This window comes from Zonotrichia leucophrys, chromosome 15, assembly GCF_028769735.1.
Source record: "Zonotrichia leucophrys gambelii isolate GWCS_2022_RI chromosome 15, RI_Zleu_2.0, whole genome shotgun sequence".
NCBI classification, from domain to species: Eukaryota; Metazoa; Chordata; class Aves; order Passeriformes; family Passerellidae; genus Zonotrichia; species Zonotrichia leucophrys.
This window is the reverse complement of record NC_088185.1, coordinates 7,796,961-7,817,033: the sequence shown is the minus strand read 5'-3', so window position 1 is coordinate 7,817,033 and position 20,073 is coordinate 7,796,961. Positions and strand designations below refer to the sequence as shown.

Sequence of the window (20,073 nt, the reverse complement as noted above, 5' to 3'; positions counted from 1 at the left end):
GAAAGCACTGGGGCACTGTGGGGTAAAACACTCAGCCAGACTCCTACTGATAATAAAAAAGAATCAGAACAAGTTAACTATGCCTTGGGAAATAGATTGCTGACTTGATAGCAAACATTTGCCTATTTTGCTACCTCAAAGCCTCCAAGTTTGCTTAGAACAAAGAGCAGAATTAATGCAGTCTCATTACGCAGAAACTCACTGTAATTTAATCAGCTATTTAGCAAAGACTTCAGCAGATAGCTAAATCTCACTTTTAAAAGGCATTTCTTCCACAACACTGACGTTCACAATGTAACTGAAAACTTTTCTGAAGTCTAAGCAAGATGCTCAGCTTAGACAAGACGCCAGTAAAAAGATGACACACTTCAGTTTTAGTTCTCACATTCTTGCAAACACAGGGACAATCAATCAGTTTAGCTGAGCACAACTCAAATTAAACAAGGCATCTAATTCACTCATCTAATTTGTCAATGTTAACTACTAGTTCTCCAGAGGCAGAGTCAGCCACAGCTACTACTTTTCCTCCAACTTACATTTACTGCAGTGGTAGAAAAGAAAACAATCCTCTCCCCACCTCACTGCCCCCTCCAAATTTGTGATCACACAAGGGTTAAGGAGCTTGTCAGAGAGCACAGGGCTGGGTGCTGATGAGGATGGACTGTAAGCAGAACAGCACAAGTGGGTACAGTCTAAATGAGGATGCAACTTTAATTGCTCAAGCAACCTCCAGCAGCTTAAAACTTGGAGTAAAACAGTTCCCACAGTGGCTCCCTGGCATTTCATCCATCTGCAGCTGCCTGCACATAAATTCCACCTTTTCAGAAGATGCAACCTGTAACAATTTCCACACTAGACAGAGAAGCTCTGGTAGCTGTCAACCTCCCAAGGTCACCCTGCTCTCATCAGAGCAGCCAAGGTACAAACAAGAAACACGTCAGAGAAAGATGAAGAGCAGCAGCTGTGTAACTCCAGAACACCCACCTCATCCTGGGGTTTGGGATCACTCATGGCAGACACAGCTGCCATGGGATGGCTGCACCTCATGCCTGCAAATGTCAGAAATAAGGGGCACGATCCAATAACATCCATTCCCTTCCCAGATCCAGCTTGCCAGGGCAGCTGGGAAGGCAGAAAGGGTCCAAATGTGCAAAATGCCCACCCACCCACCAATTACTCAGTGCCAAAGGCTGCCAGGAAAACACACAGACAGCCCAGGGCAGCAGGGACAGCTTCAGGGAGAGGTGGCTCAGCATATAAAGCTGTGGGAATAAGGAGGAAGGGGGGACATTCAAAAGGATGATGTTTGTCTTCCCAAGTAAACATTATGGTGATGGAGCTCAGCTTTCCTGGGGATGGCTGAACACCTGCTTGCCCTTGGGAAGTGCTGAATTAATTCCTTATTTTGCTCTGCTCGTGTGTGCAGCTCTTGCTTTACCTGTTAAACTGCCTTTACCTCAGCCCACAAGTTTTCCCCTTTTCTGATCCTCTCCCCCACCCCACGGGTCAGGGAGTGAGTGGCTGTGTGGGGATTAGTTGCTGACTGGAGTTAAACCAGGACAGGGTGTTATGCCCCCAAAGTTAAAACTGTTACAATATCAGCTTCCAATCACTCAGAACAACCTAGAAGTGACCTGTTCATCAAGATGGCTGTGCAGAGCCATCCTCCTCTCAGCCCCAAAGAGCAATAGATCTGTCTGCTATTGTACCACTTGGAGGAAAAAACACACCAAGAAGTAACAACATCCTCTCTAACAAACATTTTTTAAAAACAGATCCAGCTCTTCTACTGGAAAAACACAGCTTTGTTTGTTCTTAGTTTCTGTTGACAAGAACTCTCAAAGTTGAGAATTGCAGCTCTTCCTATAATGGCCTATTTTGATGAAAAAATAATAAATAAGCCATTACAACCATGCCAAGACCACTGTATTTCATACCTCCAATCCTATTACCAAATGAACAGATACTGGTAAAACATCAGCCAGTTATTTCCCAGACAGTACCAATATCATGTTGACAGAAAGCAAATAGAATGAAGGTTTAAATCAGAAAGAAAATGAGAGATTCAGGAAGACTGGAAAACCTCATCATGCCAGGAGGTCAAAGGATTTTTTCAGCAACTCACTTCTTTGCCAGTGGAAATGGATAAGAAGTTTACAGGCTTCTGATCTTCAGAACAGTCCCTCACACAAAAGGAGAGGTGATTTCAAAGAACAGGGGCTGGATTACACATTTATAGATCACAGGCATATTTAACAGGTCAGAGGGCCTAAAAAGATTAAAACATCAATGTTTGTAGAGTAACAGCCTCTTGGGAAAGCTATGCCAAGGCATCATCATTAAGCAGAGTTTGCCAGGCCCTAAAACCTCAAACAGCATTTGTGGAGTGTCAGATGGAGCTTTGAAATCCATCTCACATTCTTCTTTGTTTTGCCATCTTGCCCTTAAACCTTAAAGTACTAAACCTGAGAGAGAGAGGTGAATTTATAAAATCTGCCAAGGCAGCTACAGATTAGTATTTGATTACAGCTCTTGGCATGTGCTGAACCACCAGATCACCACCCAGTGACCACTTGTAGGCAGAAGACACACCCAGCAGAGAAGGGAGATAGAACATCAAACCATGTGTTCATCATTTTGACAGGGTCTTCTGGAGCATTGCATTTACATATTTATTTATATGTATATATATATGTATTTAAAAATGGCTGTTCCACCACCTACAAGGTAAAACTCCATCACTATAGTGACTAATGCAGCAGAACTCACATGGATAATATGCAGTTGTTCCCAGCAGCAACTTGATTAAAGCAACTGAAAGAACTTGAGGAGACCAGAAAAATCACAGTAAATAAAATACAAGAAATTCAGTGATATTCATTGCCTTTTATCAGTTATTTCTTTAGAATTTATGTGTTTGACATGCATGGGACTAGAACTGAAAGAATAACACTTGTTGGATGTCGTTAAATCTTCTGTACTTGCCAGAATTACTTCTGGCAAGTAGAATTTTTGTAAATTTTTATCCAATTAATGTATACAACAAATGTTTCTTATGTGCAGCTGAACTCAACTTCCTGGAAAACATCCCTACAAATGGCCACCTGATTAGTCCCCATCAGGAGGAACATACTGTATCTGAAAAGGAGGATTGGGAGAAAAACAAACAACCAAAAAATGCAGTAGGCACACTGCTTTTATCCCAAGAAAGAACAGCACCTTTGCTCGTCTGAGGCACAAATTCAAAAAGGTGGGAAAAAATCCAGCTTATCTTCCAAAGTCTTTTGATTGCCTTTTTTCAGGTCAATGATTGAAACCACACACCATCCTTCTGGAACCTGAGTGAAGTTTTCTGGTGCTCTGAACAAGTGATTTCAAACACTGAAATTATCTGGATTCTAGTCCTATTTCATGCTCTTTCTGAATCTTGTCACAAAGTAACTGATGACTTCAATCACATTGCAACACTGATTTCCTGCCCTGGATCAATACAAAACATTTCTTGATTAGGTTTTTGGTGCTAGGAAGAATTTCATCACTATCAATCTTATTGACTGGCACCTTAAAGTACCAGTATATGAAGAACTCTATATTTATTTTTAAACAAAGGTTTCCACATTCACATATAGACTGAGCTACAAACAACCCATACTGGAAAATAGCTCAAAAAAATGAGAAAGAAAGAGCTGTGAAGGGACAGGGAGTGAGCACCCAGGAAAGTGTTGAAGGCAATAGATACTGGGCAGATTTCAGAAGCAGTGCAGAGTGCTGACAGCAAAACTGCAAGAACATTTTGCTTAAATACAGACAAGAGGCATGAAAATCCAATTGAAGACTCAGTACACATATCATCTAAGGGAGCAAGTATGTCACTTGCTGCTCTCTATTTTAGTGAGGACATTTCACCTCAAAGTATGTATTGAAACCTAAACCATGAGGCTATTTTAAAATGTAATTTAAATGTTGCAAATCCTACCTCCGGACACAGGTATTTATCTGTCATATTTATATAGCAACTTCATCCTCAAGCTTCCTTAAACATTTCACAATCATATATTTGCACTACTGTGAAATTATGATCACTGCCAGGGTGGCTTCCATAATGATATGCACAGGATATCCCTCAGCAATTAAAAAAACCCTGTGCAGTTCAATTTGAGAGAGCATTATGGTACAATCCTGTTCCCCCTTACTGCATTCAAGGACCTCACCCACATTAAACACTTTGACAGGAAAACCAAATTCTGTATATAAACCAGCTCCAAATAGCTTCCAGGAGTGGTCCAGCCTGTGCACTGGATAAGGCAGAAAAGCTGATAAAAACTTGGCATATGATTAATTAAGACTATTGCCACACATATTCACAAGCATGGTGAACTGGAAGTGTTTAACAATACTTAGATTTGTTTTGATCTTTGCAGTCTCAACAGACTCATTGTAGCTGATTTGTGTATATGTTTGTGACCTATGTATGTGGTATATGTTTGCAAGGTGTTTGCTCTGTCTGCACTGAGCTGACCTCAGTGTGATTCAGGAAAACCAAAGTTAGAAGCACAAACTCCTTATTTAGTAAAGGGAGAAAAACAAGAGCCTCCAGGAAAGAGCTGATTTCACAGACCTAGGATGATGACCTAAGGTGGATGTTGTGAAAACCTCCCTACAGCAGCAAGCTTTTCTTATTTATTCTAAATATATATCTTTTTCCTCTCTGCAGTGCCAAAGGTCTGCTAAATTCACACAGATTCAATCGACACAAGGAACAGATGGCTGGAGGCCAGCACTGGAGCATGTCTGCTTGTGTAAAACTGCACACACTTGCAGGGTCTACATAAAGAAGCTTTTGTGTCTGAAAGGTGGACGAATAGGAATTCATCTGGAAAAAAAGGAAACATAATGGATATCATCCAGGAAGTTTATAATGAGCAATTGAGCCTGGGTCCTCAGGACTGAGTGACACTGGTCACACATGTGGCCAAAAAGCCCACGCTGATAAGAATAGCTGCAGTCAGCCTGCTTTAGCCAGGAGCCAGTTTGAGAACATATGGCAAAACAAATGATTCAATGCAATCTGCTTGTTCTGCTGCTTCCCCTAAATATTGCTGTACTCACATCCTCTGCTTTTTGCCTTATTACAGTGTTACTATTTCGTAGCATGGAAAACACCTGTAGGGATAACAGAGACCTACAGAGTTACTAACAGGATACACTGCTGTGGAGATTCTCATGCTGTTTGCATAGATCAGCTTGAGATGTTTACACATATCTTGCTTCTTACTCATGTGAGAGAAAGGAAGAGAAGGGAAAGCCAGAAGACTTATGCTGTTTGCTCCTTTTTCTTCCTTGCACACAAAAATGGATGCATTCTCCCAGTACATCTGGATTTCACACCAGGCACCCCAGCTCCTACCCAGCACCATTGCCTTTATGCTTTGTGAGGCTCAGAAGAAACACAAGTTTTACCATTTAAATCCCTATTCACATCCTTCAACTTTTTAAAATACCAATTTTCAGGCCTATAATATCCTGAGACAAAAATCTCAGTAAACCATCAAAGCTTTGAAAACCTTTTTCCTTTTATAGCAGTGGCTGCACAAATAAATAAGCAAACACACTACCCAAGCAGTGACGTCTGAGACATCACTGTAGCCACAACTCATTCATCTATCAGAAGTCTTGCCATGTTTATTATTTTAAGAGCCACTGATTTCCCCCAGAATCTGACTGTACAGACTATAAAAAACTCCAGTCTGTTGTTCTTTAAAATCAACTTCTCTTAATGGGAAAAGAAAGGTGCTTGAAAACTTGAACTTTAAGAATTGGGACAACAGGAAGCAAAAATATATTCTAAGGTTTTCATCTAAGTTTGATCTATAAAGTTTAGGCTTTAGAAACAAATCTAACCATTTCTGGGGATCATGGGCTCAGACTGACAGACTGTTCCTGGTTTCAGTGAGGTTCTTTTCCTGGTTCTGTCAGTAAGCTGCTGTGTAACCTTGGATTATTCCCTTTTCACTGTGCTCTGCCTTCTCTTTGCTGTCTTCCTTCCTGGTCATTTTTTGGGTCATTAATCCTGACCCTTTGCAGTTCTAAACAGGTACCTTGGCATATTGTAAGTAGTCCACAAAAATGATGGGACTACTCACAGAGAACATTACACATATAGTGTAAATGTATATAGTTAATTAATTTTTATATGTATATATATAGATATATACACATTTCCACTGCCAGCTCCAATTCTGATTGTTATCTACAGAAATTCATCTTGTGGGGCACAGTACCATGTCACAGTGCAGCTCCAAGTTGAGGTCTCCTTTATTAGTGTGAAGTCGCACATATCCCTTCTTCTTCACATACTGGTATCTCACAACATCTTCTTCAATAGCAGCTACATCAGAGCAAAAGACAGTAATTAGCTCTCTGGAAGCTTGCTCATTGATCCTTAGAAATCACCAGTAAACAATTCATAGAAACAACTGTCTGACCTCTTCTCCTATGGCACTGGGTCCAGAGGGATCCTACTCTGCAATTCATCTATGATAACCATGCATTAATCTCTGTGCAAAACACTTTCCATTATAGTAAACCACCAACTCTTTGAGAACCAACCAAATAATGTATATTTTAAATCCCAGAAGCATTCAGTATTACAAACTATAATTTTCAAGCAATGCCTACCAACCACAAACATTACTTTGAACCCAGATTGCTTCTTGTCAATCCTGGAAGCCAAGCAGGTAGTCATCAGTCAACCACAAAGTGCTGACATACAGAGACCTACCCAGCTCTGAAAACAACTGAGGCTGTTACTGGGGACATTACTGGTAAGTCAAACCAAAGGAACAATCTATGATGTTTCATTCCCATTTTGTCAAAATGTCCAGTTAGTCAGATATTTTCTGCACTCAGTCACCTTCAAATCACTGTAACTTACCAAGTAAAGGAACTGAATTTAGTAAACATAGTTTTAGCAATGTGTTCAATCTTTGCCTAAGTATTTGCCATCTAAATTTTAGTGCTCAACTTTCTCAACTGGAAATACTAATGACTCAGCTATTTAATCAATATCCAAACTAAATGAATCTTATACATTTGTGTTTAGGTTGGAGAATAAAATAAAACTTCATTGTATTAAAATGTATTTCTGTGTGAAAAGCAGTAAACTAAAAGTTACCATCACAAAATTTGCTGTTCTAACTAATACTGGGATAGGCCAAAAAGGTGGGCAAGGTTTTGCATGGTATCTGAGGAGAGATTATATTTCATTCCCAACTTAGAAAAGGAGATTTTCAATTTGTCATCCCTGGACATAGAAAATATCTCATTAATTTTGGTTCAAAAGAAGTAACTGTCATTCAAATCTAAAGCTTGGTCATAATTGCTCCAGTATTTTCAGAACAACCTCACTGGAAAGTAAGGATATATCTGGTCAGGGAACACATTTCCATGGCATCAGCACTGACCAGTTACCAATGCATTCTTTCAGTCCTCATAAATGTGCATGTGCTAAGGAGCACACTTGGAAACTCAGAAATAAATCAATGGTTTGCAGGTAGGTAGTTCTGGTACCTGCTTCGTGGGTAGTTTCAGGCACCATTGCAGTGGAGGTGAAGGAAGCACTTACAGCTCCAGTGGAATAGTGAGCCTGTTTGCAGAGAAAAAAGCAAGAGAAAAGGATATTAGATTTTAGAATTTATCTACCAAAGATACTATATAAGCATTAGAAACACACAAATGCCATCCTTCTGAAGCAGACTTTCTGCTCCAGCTCCTACTGAAGGAAACAAATCCCCAGTGCAGTGATAATTCTCCATCTGTTGCCCACATTTGCTCTGATGAAACTGTAGTTAAGGCTGCTCATGCACTGAGCCAAAGGGGCTTTAGTGCTTCCAGTGCAGTTTAATTCATCACTCTGCAGAAATTCTATTATCACCATTTATTTGTATGTCCATGGGTACAGACAGGCAAGGAGTACTGCTGCCAAGACATCTGTAGAAGTCTCCAGTGCTGCTGAGAGGAAGGAAAATCCAGTGAACCACAGAGATACTGCAGGGGAGAGCAAAGCAGCCCCTCCCACAGCTGGCCCTGCTGTGTGCAGAGGCACCATCCCATGGTTCCCAAGGTCTATTTTGAGCTCTGTAATTCTGCAGAAGGGAAATGTTAACGTCACACACGGATTTTGTAGTAAATTACAAAGATCTAATAAATCCAGAGACATGCTTAGCAGTTCCAGGGAAATGCCTGTAAGAGTCCAGCCAGGTCACTGCTCATTCCCTAAGGTTTCACTGCATTCTAAGCAAGTTTGCAGTTATGCCCACCCACATCATGAGCTGACAATCCAACTCCCCAACATGTGTAGAGCTCATCTTTATCTCTGCCCTCTTTTTTCTTCTCCTTACTTTTTAAAAAAATTATTTAACACTGTCCCAAAAAAGAGGACATTTGTGATCTATTCCTTGGTCTAATCTGTCTCTAAGCCCTCTCATTAAAAGCTGTATGCTGCACTGCTGTTTTCATGTAAGTGTAATCAAAGCAAATAGGCACACACATCCCAGAATTATTAAAGGACAGAAGAATACTCTCTCTTTCCCATTTGAAACAGCCTTTGATGTAGGAAATCTAGATGCAGATGAATTGTTTCTCTTGACAACCGTGAACATGCACCTGGAAGAACATCCTCTAAAATATTCCACTGAACCCTGCATTCCAGTGGAAAAAGAAAATGGAGGAGCAGCTGTGGATGATTTATGTATTTGTCCACACCAGAAATTATTCACTGGCACTCCCCTTAAGGTGTGCTCTCTCTGCCAATAAATGCAGGAAACAATGATAAACAAACCCAAAGTGAGACATTATAACCTGGGAAAAAGTTTCTGCCAACACATACATAACCACATCATAAGGATTCTTCCTTCTCATTGTGATTCAGGTCTCAAATGTTTAGGTTCATTTGCAATGATTTAACAAATAGAAACTCACTGACACATACTATGCATGTCTAAGGAATCCTGATATGATTCTCATTTTCTCATCTATGACAAATTTCTGTGTGAGAGGAAACAGAAGGAGCAGTGTTTGTTTACACTGCAATACAGCCTCTAAGAAGAAAAACAACTATTACCATTCTTGAAGAAGTCAATCAGTACCAAACTACAAATTAAGTCAACTTACGGCATTCAGCTTATCCACTTTCTTCTTTTCAGGAGCCTTCATAGTAGCTGCTAAAATATCATCACCTTTGAATTCCTTATAAAGCTCCAGTAAAGTCTCTCGGGTCTCTGTGTTTGTATTTTTCAAATAGTAAGACGGATCTAATTTTGCTTTTTCTTCATCTAGGTAAGACAAAGTTAAATCACTCAGAATGAAAAGAAACATTGTATTTTGTTCTCCTTCAGTTTATTACATAACTAATTACACAAAAATTTTCCAGCTATTAATGCTACTTTTTTAAAAACAAAATGTCTAGCAATTATATATTCCTCCAGACACAGTGAAAAATAGCAATGCATAATACTATTGACAGTGTAACCCAAAATATAGCACAATAAATGCCAATATGATGTACAAGAAAAAAAAATCAAGCCAACTATCATGAAAATTTATTTGAAACCACTAGAGATCATCTAAGTCCATTCAAGTCTTGTAAAATTTTTATAGAACAATAAAGACAAAATACAGTTGGGTACAATATAAACTTCTGTTCTTCATCTCCTCACTGAATGGCCAGGCCTGTGATATAAAAATCCCAGGATCAGGCATTTAATGTGACAGTAGGGGAAGAAGGTTGCTGGACTGGACTGTGGAATTTGATTTAGTTATTATTTTAATTTAATATTTAATTTTTACAAGTTTCACTTGTCCTCTGTCTTGGTATGCTTATTATTTGCTGGATATTACATATTCCAGATCTGAGATAATACTCACTTATTCTGATTGGGTAAATAGAAAAGAATCCTTGATTGCACAACAACAGATTAAAAAAACCCAAAACCCAGATATGAGCATAATAAGCTAACCACTGAGAGATGTCCTTCCAGAAAACTGAGACAATTCCACAGAATCATCTTCAGATTTTCCATGTTTGTATTTTCTCAGCCTACCTTCAATTCATCCTTACCTGGATCAATTACTTTTATGTTGTTCTTAACATGAAAGAAGTTTGAGACATTGAACTTATCCAGGTTTGTTGGATCCTGAAAATAAAAATAATTTAAAAAACTAATATCAGAGACCTTGGTAAGCACATATTCCAAGTAACAGACTAGAACAAAGGGCAGACACCATAATAAATAAACAGGGAGACAGAATGACTTCCATACTCCCCAAACCACAGAAAGATGAAAAAAATATAAAGCAATCAACCCCAACCAACATCAGCAAAGAGTCAGTTCACAGCAGACTCCTTAGGGATCTGGAATTCAGTTCCAGACATAATATTACACATATATCACCTACAGAAGTTACTACCAGAACTCAGCTGAGTCTCCCCTATCCTAGAGAAGAAAGAACAATGCAATCCCCTGGTTCTTTCCTTTGTTCTGAGCTTTGGTCTAAGATCTGTGCAAAAGCACATCAGCTATCTCCTGCTATTTATAATCCTAGGCCTGATTTGCACATGCTCTGTGAACTTTTGCAATGCATCTCAAAATACAAATAAAACCTCAGAGCAAGTCTCTGCAGTAAGAACTGTGCTGACAGTTGGTTTTTTTACTAGTGCTTACAGAACTATGTTTAAAAATGATGAAAAAAAAGAAAAAAACTGTTATGAAAATTCAATTTAGTGACCACTGGAGGAAAATTGCAAAAATACACAGTCCATTAACTGTGATCCTTTATGCTATCTCCAGGCAAGTTTCTGCAGAACTCTGACCTTTTGTAAGAGAGAGTGGGACAAGGAATGCCTACTGGTGATCTAGGTTACTTCAAACTATTATTAAACAGTCTTTAATCCTCTCCTTACAATGACTTCAAGGCTTTCTCCTCAAGCTCCTCTGCAGCACAGAAAGGTCAAAACATCAGCCCAGGACACTCAGTACCTAATGGAAAGTCTATCTTACAGAAAACAATTCAAACTTTAAAATACCAAACTAACAAAATAATATGAAGTAGTTTCTAGTTCAGGATAAAAATAATGCAACATATTATGCAAAAAACTATGACCTAACATGAATACTATTAAATATATTATCCTAAAAATGTAACAAAGCTTCTCATACCACCATGGTTTATAAAAAGTTTGACAATTTCATCTCTGCCAGAAGTAATGCTTAATACAAGTAGAGCTGCCAGCTCCATAATTTATAAAACTATCTAATTATGCCTTTCATTCATCCCTGAAATGGTATGCTTCCACCAGAGAGTGCATTTTTAGTTTTATTGCTGGTAGTGAAACCAAAACACATTTATGAAATCAAGCTGTGTGATTCTGCACTTTAATGGGACCTCCTGGCTTTCTGCTGTCCCCTTTCCTAATCACCAGACAACAATTTTCTAATATTTCCTGTCCCACTATACCCTTCCAATAGATTTTCACTGAGACAAAAGAACTGCCCCAAAGTATTGCCTATTTAGGATTTTGCTTTATAAACAGACAATCTTTGAATAAAACTACTAAAAACCAGGAAATTTGGGTCTGTTTTTTAGCCATTTTTATTTCCTCTGACCCCAGCACTCAGCTGTATTTACTATTTATTACCTTACATACATATTTATATATGTGAATAGAGATGATTTTGAGCCCTGCTTTCTGACAGTCAACAAGATGCACAGAGAAAGTCTGGAGCAAGAGCTTTGTGTGTTTTCACAAGATGTTTTCACTCTGAAATACTCTGCAGCAATCATGAGTTGCAGCTTTCCAAGACTGCAATCACTGCTCTGCACATAAATGTACTACCTCAAAAGGTGAAGGGAGGAAGGAAGGACTGCTTACCCTTTCAGGAAAGGGAAAAATTATCTGTGGATAAATATTAATAGAGATAATAGATTTATAAAACCCATGTCTGCAGTTCATGGCAAAGCTGAAGGGCAAGACTGATTCCTGAAAACAATTTTTCATGGACAGGAGGGAAGGCAGCAGTAAAAATGAAACAGAAAATACCTTCATGATTTCCTCTAAACAGTCTTCATTTACTAACTTATTGATTGTTTAAAAATAAATAAAGGACATCACCACTGCCAGTGCCTTACAAAACCCAGGGCCTTGTGCTCAGGGTACCACAAATCAGATTAGTTCACACTGTTTAACAGCCACAGTCCATTCAAACATCTGTGTGGCTTAACCAGCCTCATCACAGGCATTGAGCAACTCCAGCAAATGTTTACAGCCTCTTTCCTTGCAGGGGATTCCTCAGGGCTCCCCAAACCACCAGCAGCCCCCTCTGTGGCAGTGCATCTGTTATCATGTGCAGGACAGCAGAGGCCACAGGGCAGCTCCCTCTCCTTGCTGTCCACCTGCCCTCTGGGAGAGCTGAACTCCAGACCCCAGAGCAGTGACCCAGCTCCTCCTTCCATCACAGCCACGTGGGCCATCTGTCCCAATGGAAACCTTGACAAAGGTTTGGTTCACAGTGCTGTCCCTTGTATTCCTGATCCTGCAAAGCAAGTCTCTCACCACGCTTCGAGAAGGGGGACAACCAACACTCCTACCCCAAAAGAGATTTCCCCTCTGTCAGTGGAATAGCCACGCAAAAATAGCTCCTCAAATTGAAATTTGAGTGTCATCTTGCACAGGATACCTAGGACATGTTTATTCCTCCCTCTAAAATACAGCATCTTGATATACTAAAAGTTCAATTAGAATTAATTTGATTAGAATTAGTGTGAATCAGAATTAGCATACTGTGGAAGTACTGCAGTGAATACCAAGTCAAACACAAGGTACCAGTTGCTTTCACCTGTCCCCAAGAGGAGAAACACAACTGACTTGTCCAACCTGTGCTGCAGAAGACACAAACCATTTCCTTACTGGTGGTATTGAGCCCTACAACATGAGATATAAGTTTTTTAAAGATAAGACTTTGAAAATTTTGTATGTTTGTAAGTCTTTAGACATATCACTTCAGGAAGAAAACTGTCTAAACATTAATAATTAGCCTGCCAAGCTCCTCTCATTGCATCCATGACAGTTACTGGGCACAGAATCAGAGCAGTCCAATCAAGATGCCACAGAGATGGGAGACAGACACACTCACATTGTCAAAGCCTCAAGCTCTAATGAGTTAATTGCCTCTCCTGGTCACAGAGAAAGTCTGGACTCATGGGGATGTTCCCAATCCTGTTAAGATTAAGGCCTGGAGCCCAATGACCTAAGAAATAAATTCTGTACAAGTGCACAGAAACCAGAAAGGAAGATGAACAATGGCCTACTTTTGTGTGTCTTAGCATGCTTAAAAATACCTACACAAAACACCATGGCTGGCAGTCTCAGAGATTTTCTTACTAAGGTTACAAACCATAAGCTTAAGTTTAGAAAATTACTAGCACAGATATAGACTTCAAAGGGTTGCTAACTATCATTACTATTAAAAATCTCATATTTAGTGTTTTCCTGAAAGCTGAGCACTGAAAACAGGTAATCTCAAGTTTTATTCCACTTGGTTTTTTCCAGTCATTTTCTGATTTTACCTACTCAGGGAAACAGCTTGAACTCTGTTATCTTATGCACCACACACAAGCCCCCAAAAAGCAGGTTAAAACCAGCAGGTTTAGACTGTGTGATTTCTCTGAGTCCTGATTTCTCTCACCATTTGGTTGGCCATGCTGCATCCCTAATTATGCTCAGGACTGTCAGCCTCATATGCTGACCATGTCCCACTTCTTTACCCTCTACTCTGCACCTCCATTGGTGAAGGATTCTCCCTCAGAGACCTCACCCACAACCATGAGGAAATCTGCTCTGACCTTCTGGCACACAAAGAGCAAATGAGGAATAGCTGAGGAGTGAAATATCAATTAACAGCGTGCAGCTCAGCTACCTCCAGCTCTGCTCATTAGCTGTGCTTCCTGCCACAAATGTCAGTGGTGTTGAACAGCTTGTAGGGAGCCATGTCTTGTCCACAGCTGATTAAGTTCTATAGGAACAATAAAACTGACAGAAGGAAGCACACAACACTATGAGGCTTTTTTCCCTTTAACAGCAGCAAACCTGTTAACATTTACCCAGACGTGGTGTTTTCTTCTCTTCCCCCCTCCATTTCTGCAGTGCAAAGATGCATTTGTTAGCCTGCATGTGCCAGGGCAGGCTCTCTGCAGGCTGCCAGCAGAGCACTGTGCTTGCTACCCCTGGCACAGCAGGGCAGGGGTTTCAGTGCAATTCCTCAGGCAAGGAGGAACCCCCACGTGTGCCTCTGCGTCACCTGCAGCACTGCCACTGAGCACAGGCACATTCTCATTAAATCCCCTGCCAGCACACAGCTCTGAAGAGTTTCCAGAGCAGGAGTAATTTCTGCTGTATCCTCACAAACTGAAGTTTGCTCTTGTTTGTGAACAGAGCCACGGTGGAGGATGACAAATTGACAGGGTGCTATCAAACGGGATGTGAAAGCTGGATATTTCAGCACTCTTACTCTGCTCTCCTCAGGACCTCTCACACTTGCTGGGATGGGAAGTCCATCACTGTGTCCAGCAAAGCTGACCCTGCTCCTCTCTCCAGCTTGAGCTGGAGCAGACACTTGCTGCAGCCTGCCTGGTCTCATAAGGGGGAATTCAGATGACAGGTATTTATGTGCTTGCCATTAAGTTCCACATCATTACACAAAGAATCATTTGCATAATACAGGATTGAAACACACATGGAATTTACAGTCACACTAATTAATAATAATTTCTACCAGATTTTGTCATAAAGATTTGACAGTAGACATTGAGCTGTAAATCCCCCAAAATTTTACTTGGAAGAAAAATCTCAAATTAGGTTAAACATTTAGACTGAATACTAGATGAAAATCTGCAAAACATAGGACTGGAAGAATTACCTAGATCTGAATTGAGGTCTAATGCACTATTATTTAAAAGCTGTGCTCAATCCTACCTTGAAACCAACTGCAAAATGGTGAAACCAATTGAAATGGTGAAACCAATTGAAATGGTGAGCAGCAATGGAGCAGAATGGCAAGCAGAAGAGGGAGGTAAGAACACTGCAAACAAGTGTTAACAACATCAGCTTTTCCACGACAGACACCCTGTCCCCCACGTCTCCCAGTGCTTTACATCCTGCCTTACTCATTAAGAGTAACTAATTAATCTTACAGTATTTGAGTTGTCTGTCAGCTGGGAACACATTCATGACATTTTCAAGGGATGCTGAGTTAGACTGAGCTGATCATCATCAAGGAAAAGAATATAATTCAGTTTAAAGTTGAGAAACATAGACAACATACAACAGCAAATCCCATTTAAAAGAGACATGAACCAGTACAGCTGGGAGAAAAATTATCTGAAATAATGATAAGGAGAGAGAAACTTGGAAAAATATAAGACCTGCACTGCAGAAGATGGAAAACTTGAGTTTGTAGCAAGATCACAAAGCTAAGACAAGAAAATTTAAACTTTAGTGTAAAGAGCTACAGTCTAAAAACCCAGTCATACCAGGAGTGCTAATCTAGGGAGGGTATCATATGGAACAATGTCATGTGCATTTCTGTCATCATCAGCAAAATCCTAAACTAGAATCCATGACATCTGCCACCTGAATAGCTCCATTCCAGCACTGCTAATGTATCTTGCACACCAGGATATGGTATTACTCTTTCCCTCCTGCCCTGACTGGCTGGATAATATGGCCATATGCTGATGAAAAACTGCCATGCTCCACCCCAGGACATTTGCACTTCAACAGGGGAAAAAGTCATTTCTGTATATGGACTACATGTAGGAAACACTGCAGATTCCTTTACAAAGAGAAGCACATCATAGACCTAACCCAGTATCATTAACAACTGAAGTTGTGATTCTGCTTTTTTTAGTTTCGAATTAAAAAAAAAAGTTGTCCTTTTTAACGAGTAAATAGCACATAAATAACTGCTACTAAATTCAAAGCAACCAGATGAGATGGTGCTTAGCAGAAAAGATAACAGGGTGGATTATGACTTGTATTTGAATAATGTTTAGCACCAAGAACAGGAAAAGCATATTATGCAATTCTGCCTCCTCTGAAAAGAGCAAATCTTTCTTGTTGTGTTTTTACTTATATATGTTAGGAGAGAGAAGCCAAGTTTGAGGCCAATTACTATTCTGGTAAAATCCAAGCAGACGTAGGATGGTCCTTTATGTATCAATAAGGAAAAATGTGATCATACAAATAACCTGTAAACATACATCATTCATATTTTCCACTTAGCAGGTTGTATTACACTATCAAACAATGGTACCCCCTCTGTTTCCTAGGACATTCAGAGTCAGCCTCTGGAAATGCTATTTTCTATTGCTAAACACAGCTATTACAGACAGCCCTATTCAGCTGTTATTTGCAAAGCAAAGAATGTTTTTTATAGCAACTTCCTTTATATCTACTTTTTTGCCAAACAGCAGGGTCAGTGATACCAACTCAGTCTCAATTTCAGCTCTCTTGGATACCACAGCACTCAATTTACATGGGGGAATGAGAAAACAACAAAGTGATAAATTTCAACACAGAAATTTAAGAGAAGGAGGAATTGAGGTAGAGCTCTGAAACACAACAGATTGCAGCCATGAACTCTGGCTAAGAAACAGAGCCACAGGTGGTGGAGCTTGGCAGTGTGAAGCCTGAAGCCACCACGCCGCCTGCAGTGTTGTCAACAAGAGAGCTCGGAGAGGAGACATCGGTCTGGCTTTCAATAATTTATATGAAGAAAACACTGTGAGAAAATAACAACTCATTTCTCTACCACATCTACTTAAGCAATTCTAAAACCCAGGCTAGTCATGCCACTTCAGGTTGAATCCTGGCCTCAAGAAAGCAAGTCAGGGTAGGGCAGAATTTGAATAGGAGAAATCAAGCTCGACGTGCAAGTTTGCAGTGGGTGCTGTGTAGTGCACTCAATGGCTCTGACTTCTCCTTCAACAGCCTGAAGCCATTTTAGACTGTTAAAAATAATTCTGAAAAAAATATTTATAGACTGATCTGGTAAAAGGTCAAACTTTATCTGGTCAACCGCATTTAGATGGTCAAATCTCTTGCAGTCCAATCCCAAGATGGGGGTGTCTTTGTTATTTCTAAACTTATTTAAGAAGGGTATAGCACAAGACTGTACACTGCAGAAGATAACACCAATCCACAATGAACTGTTCACTCAAGAGGATCAAATCTACTCACAGATTATGAACACCACCCTAAATGGAGGTGGGAGAGGTGCAGGGCAAGTGTGGCTGTGACCTTGGACTCCACAACTATCAGAATCTACTTAGTTTCATATTAGACATATTCCTCCAAGCAAGACAGAAACCCAACATGTCAACAATGAAGATGAAAAATACTGATAAAAACTCACATAGGGAATGACAAAATTTTTAGATGTTGCACTTTGAGATTTAGAGGACTAGAGCAGCTGTGAAAAATCAAAGCTAGGCAAGAAACAAGAACACACTATATATACATCCATTTCCAACCCTACAAAACATACCAAAATATTTTTTAGTGACTGCACATTTCAATTGTTTGTTCAAAATAACTTGGTTTTCCATACGGGTGCACAGACACATTTTTAGACACTTGTCTTTTTTTACTTTTCCAAATCCATTAGCAACCATGCAGTTACACAGAAATAACATTCTGTTGGGAGCTTTCAATCAGAAAAAAAGCTGTATTTTTGCATCCATTGGAATAAAAACATTTTGCTTTGTTGCATTAGCTTGAACACCAACAAGCCCAAAGGAACAGAGGAAAATTATTTAAAAACATGCTGTTAAGCACTGGGGAGTAGGGAAGAAGGGTTACATTTTATTTAAATTTAGACATAAATGAAAAATATTCTTCTATTTGAATTAGACTGTATTGGTCTTGGCTAGTGGCAATTAAGTGTTCATGAGATGCATACTAACTCATGATTTCAATAATAATGATCCAGGAATCTTTTTTCCCCTGTTTTGAAATTATGCAAGCTTCAAAGCACCTACTTTTAAACTAAAGTTTTAGATCCTTTGATACTAAACTTCATCTGTCAATAACTATCATTTACACTGTAAAATTCACAATGCTCTTTTAATTTAGGTTTTGATTTTCTTCAAATCAGCAAAGAACCAACATTGGTATCTACTAAGAAGCAAAACATTCCAAACAAGCAATTAGAGAAAGTCCTCCTGCTACCTTACACTACATTTAGAGAAACATTCTTTGGAAAATACTTTTGGAAATACTTTTCTGAACCTTTGACTCTTGTATACATCTTTGGAAGAGTAAGATGCACAACCCACTTCAGTCTTAATGTAACATGTCTCAAAGTTTAAATACTTTACATTCTAAACATTGTTTCTTTTGACACCACAGACCATGTTACTACTCATCCAGATTGTGTCACATGGAACCTTTGTGGTTCATCTGATAAAGAAAATACAGTGAAGTTCCTCTGTTCAGCTGCTCTAGTTTCCTGCTAGAAGAGTGTACACAGCAGCATTTCTGCAAAATAAAACCCTGCATGGGACAAGGTGTGACAGAGAGAGAAGCTCACCTGCAGCGTGACGATGTCCTGCCGAGTGAAGGGCTCATCTGTCAGGAGATCCCTGTAGCTCTTTGGTTTGATGTTCAGCTGCTCAACTGCCTAACAGCCAGGCAAAAGACACAGACAGCAAAAATCTGATTCTTGTGTGTAAATATTACAAGTAAATAGGCGATATCAGTAAATTGTTGAAGATCAAATAATAAAGAAAACAATTTCACCTCATTCTCAACTGGCAGCTGCAATATTTTTAATGTGGGCTTTAACAAATTAGAAGCTTTTGTCTTTCATCCCTACAAAACTTGACAGTTTTGTGTGGTTTGCTGGGTTGTTTTTTAAAGAAGAACCTTGCAGTCTCCATTCCATAGTTATGTCTATCATTCAAACCAAATTAATCATAAAAGTACTGCCAAAATTTTTAAAAATATTTTGCTTCATTTTCTAAGCTCTTACCTGCAGAAGACCCCTGAATCTATCTTATTTACCCAAATGTCCTCAGATGGAAGTGGTCATGTCCCAGTACCTCCAGAAGTCCATAAATTAATTCCATGCTTATAAAACACCAGTAACTGCTATTACTTCACATGGTACCACATGGGGCACAAACCCATTGGCACAGCCCATTCAGGAAGCCCAGCACTGCAAACTGCAGCAAAGAGAGCAGGGCTCTGCACTACTGCCCAGGGTTTAACAAAGACCACTCTTAAACCCCTCCTTGCCTGTAAACCCCAGCAGCCAAAGAATCCTGCTCACAGAGAGAACAGAAAATATTTTCTATTTTAACCTATCTAGACTGCTGTCACAGGGGAGGACAGCTCTACTACTTCAGAGCAAGTTTTCAAAACCATGATGAATCCAGACTTTTCCTTGATTGCAATGGTTCCAGCCTGTTCCTCCCTCAGTATCTGAATGTCCCACTGGAATTAAAAAAGATGTTCCAGCGTTCAGACTTTTTCCAACACTGGATATGGATTCATTAATTGAAGGATTTATTTGCTACTGAAAAATAAATAAATCTTGCTTTTACAGTAAGGACTATGCAAAGGAGTCACGATTAAAATTCCACTTGGGTTTACATAGATGTTCACAAAACAGGAATAAAAATGGAGTTTAAGTGTCCATTAAGGCATTCTTTCTCCTATTCCCCCAGCTCCAGCTAAAATGCTCTTTTTTATTCACTGATTTGAATAGAAATGAGGCAATTTGTGTTTTTGTGATGACACTGTATCAGAAAGAAGACAACAGAAAATTTGCCCATTAATTCAACTGAGAAGAATATAAAAGCTACTCATTTTGAAACACAAGATTCAGTACATGCAGATTAACTTAAGAAAAGGTTTTAGAAATACTATTTAACTAATATTCTAAAATTTTTCCTATTTTGAAGGCTAAAGTTGGACAACAATTTATGAAATCAGTCTATCTCCTGTTCTTTAATTTC

At 39.4% G+C, this 20,073-nt stretch overlaps 1 protein-coding gene across 2 annotated transcripts in view; it reads right to left on the bottom strand.

Annotated features, from left to right (window-relative positions):
* Nucleotides 1-20,073, bottom strand: part of PPIL2 (peptidylprolyl isomerase like 2) — a 68,101-nt gene that overhangs the window by 31,075 nt on the left and 16,953 nt on the right. For both annotated transcript variants that reach the window (XM_064726901.1, XM_064726902.1), the window contains exons 8-12: nucleotides 18,645-18,734; nucleotides 10,118-10,193; nucleotides 9,172-9,332; nucleotides 7,570-7,645; nucleotides 6,282-6,388 (exon numbers count right to left, since the gene is read on the bottom strand). In XM_064726901.1, the coding sequence (XP_064582971.1) occupies nucleotides 6,282-6,388; nucleotides 7,570-7,645; nucleotides 9,172-9,332; nucleotides 10,118-10,193; nucleotides 18,645-18,734 (510 nt within the window). The remainder of the gene's footprint in view (nucleotides 1-6,281; nucleotides 6,389-7,569; nucleotides 7,646-9,171; nucleotides 9,333-10,117; nucleotides 10,194-18,644; nucleotides 18,735-20,073) is intronic.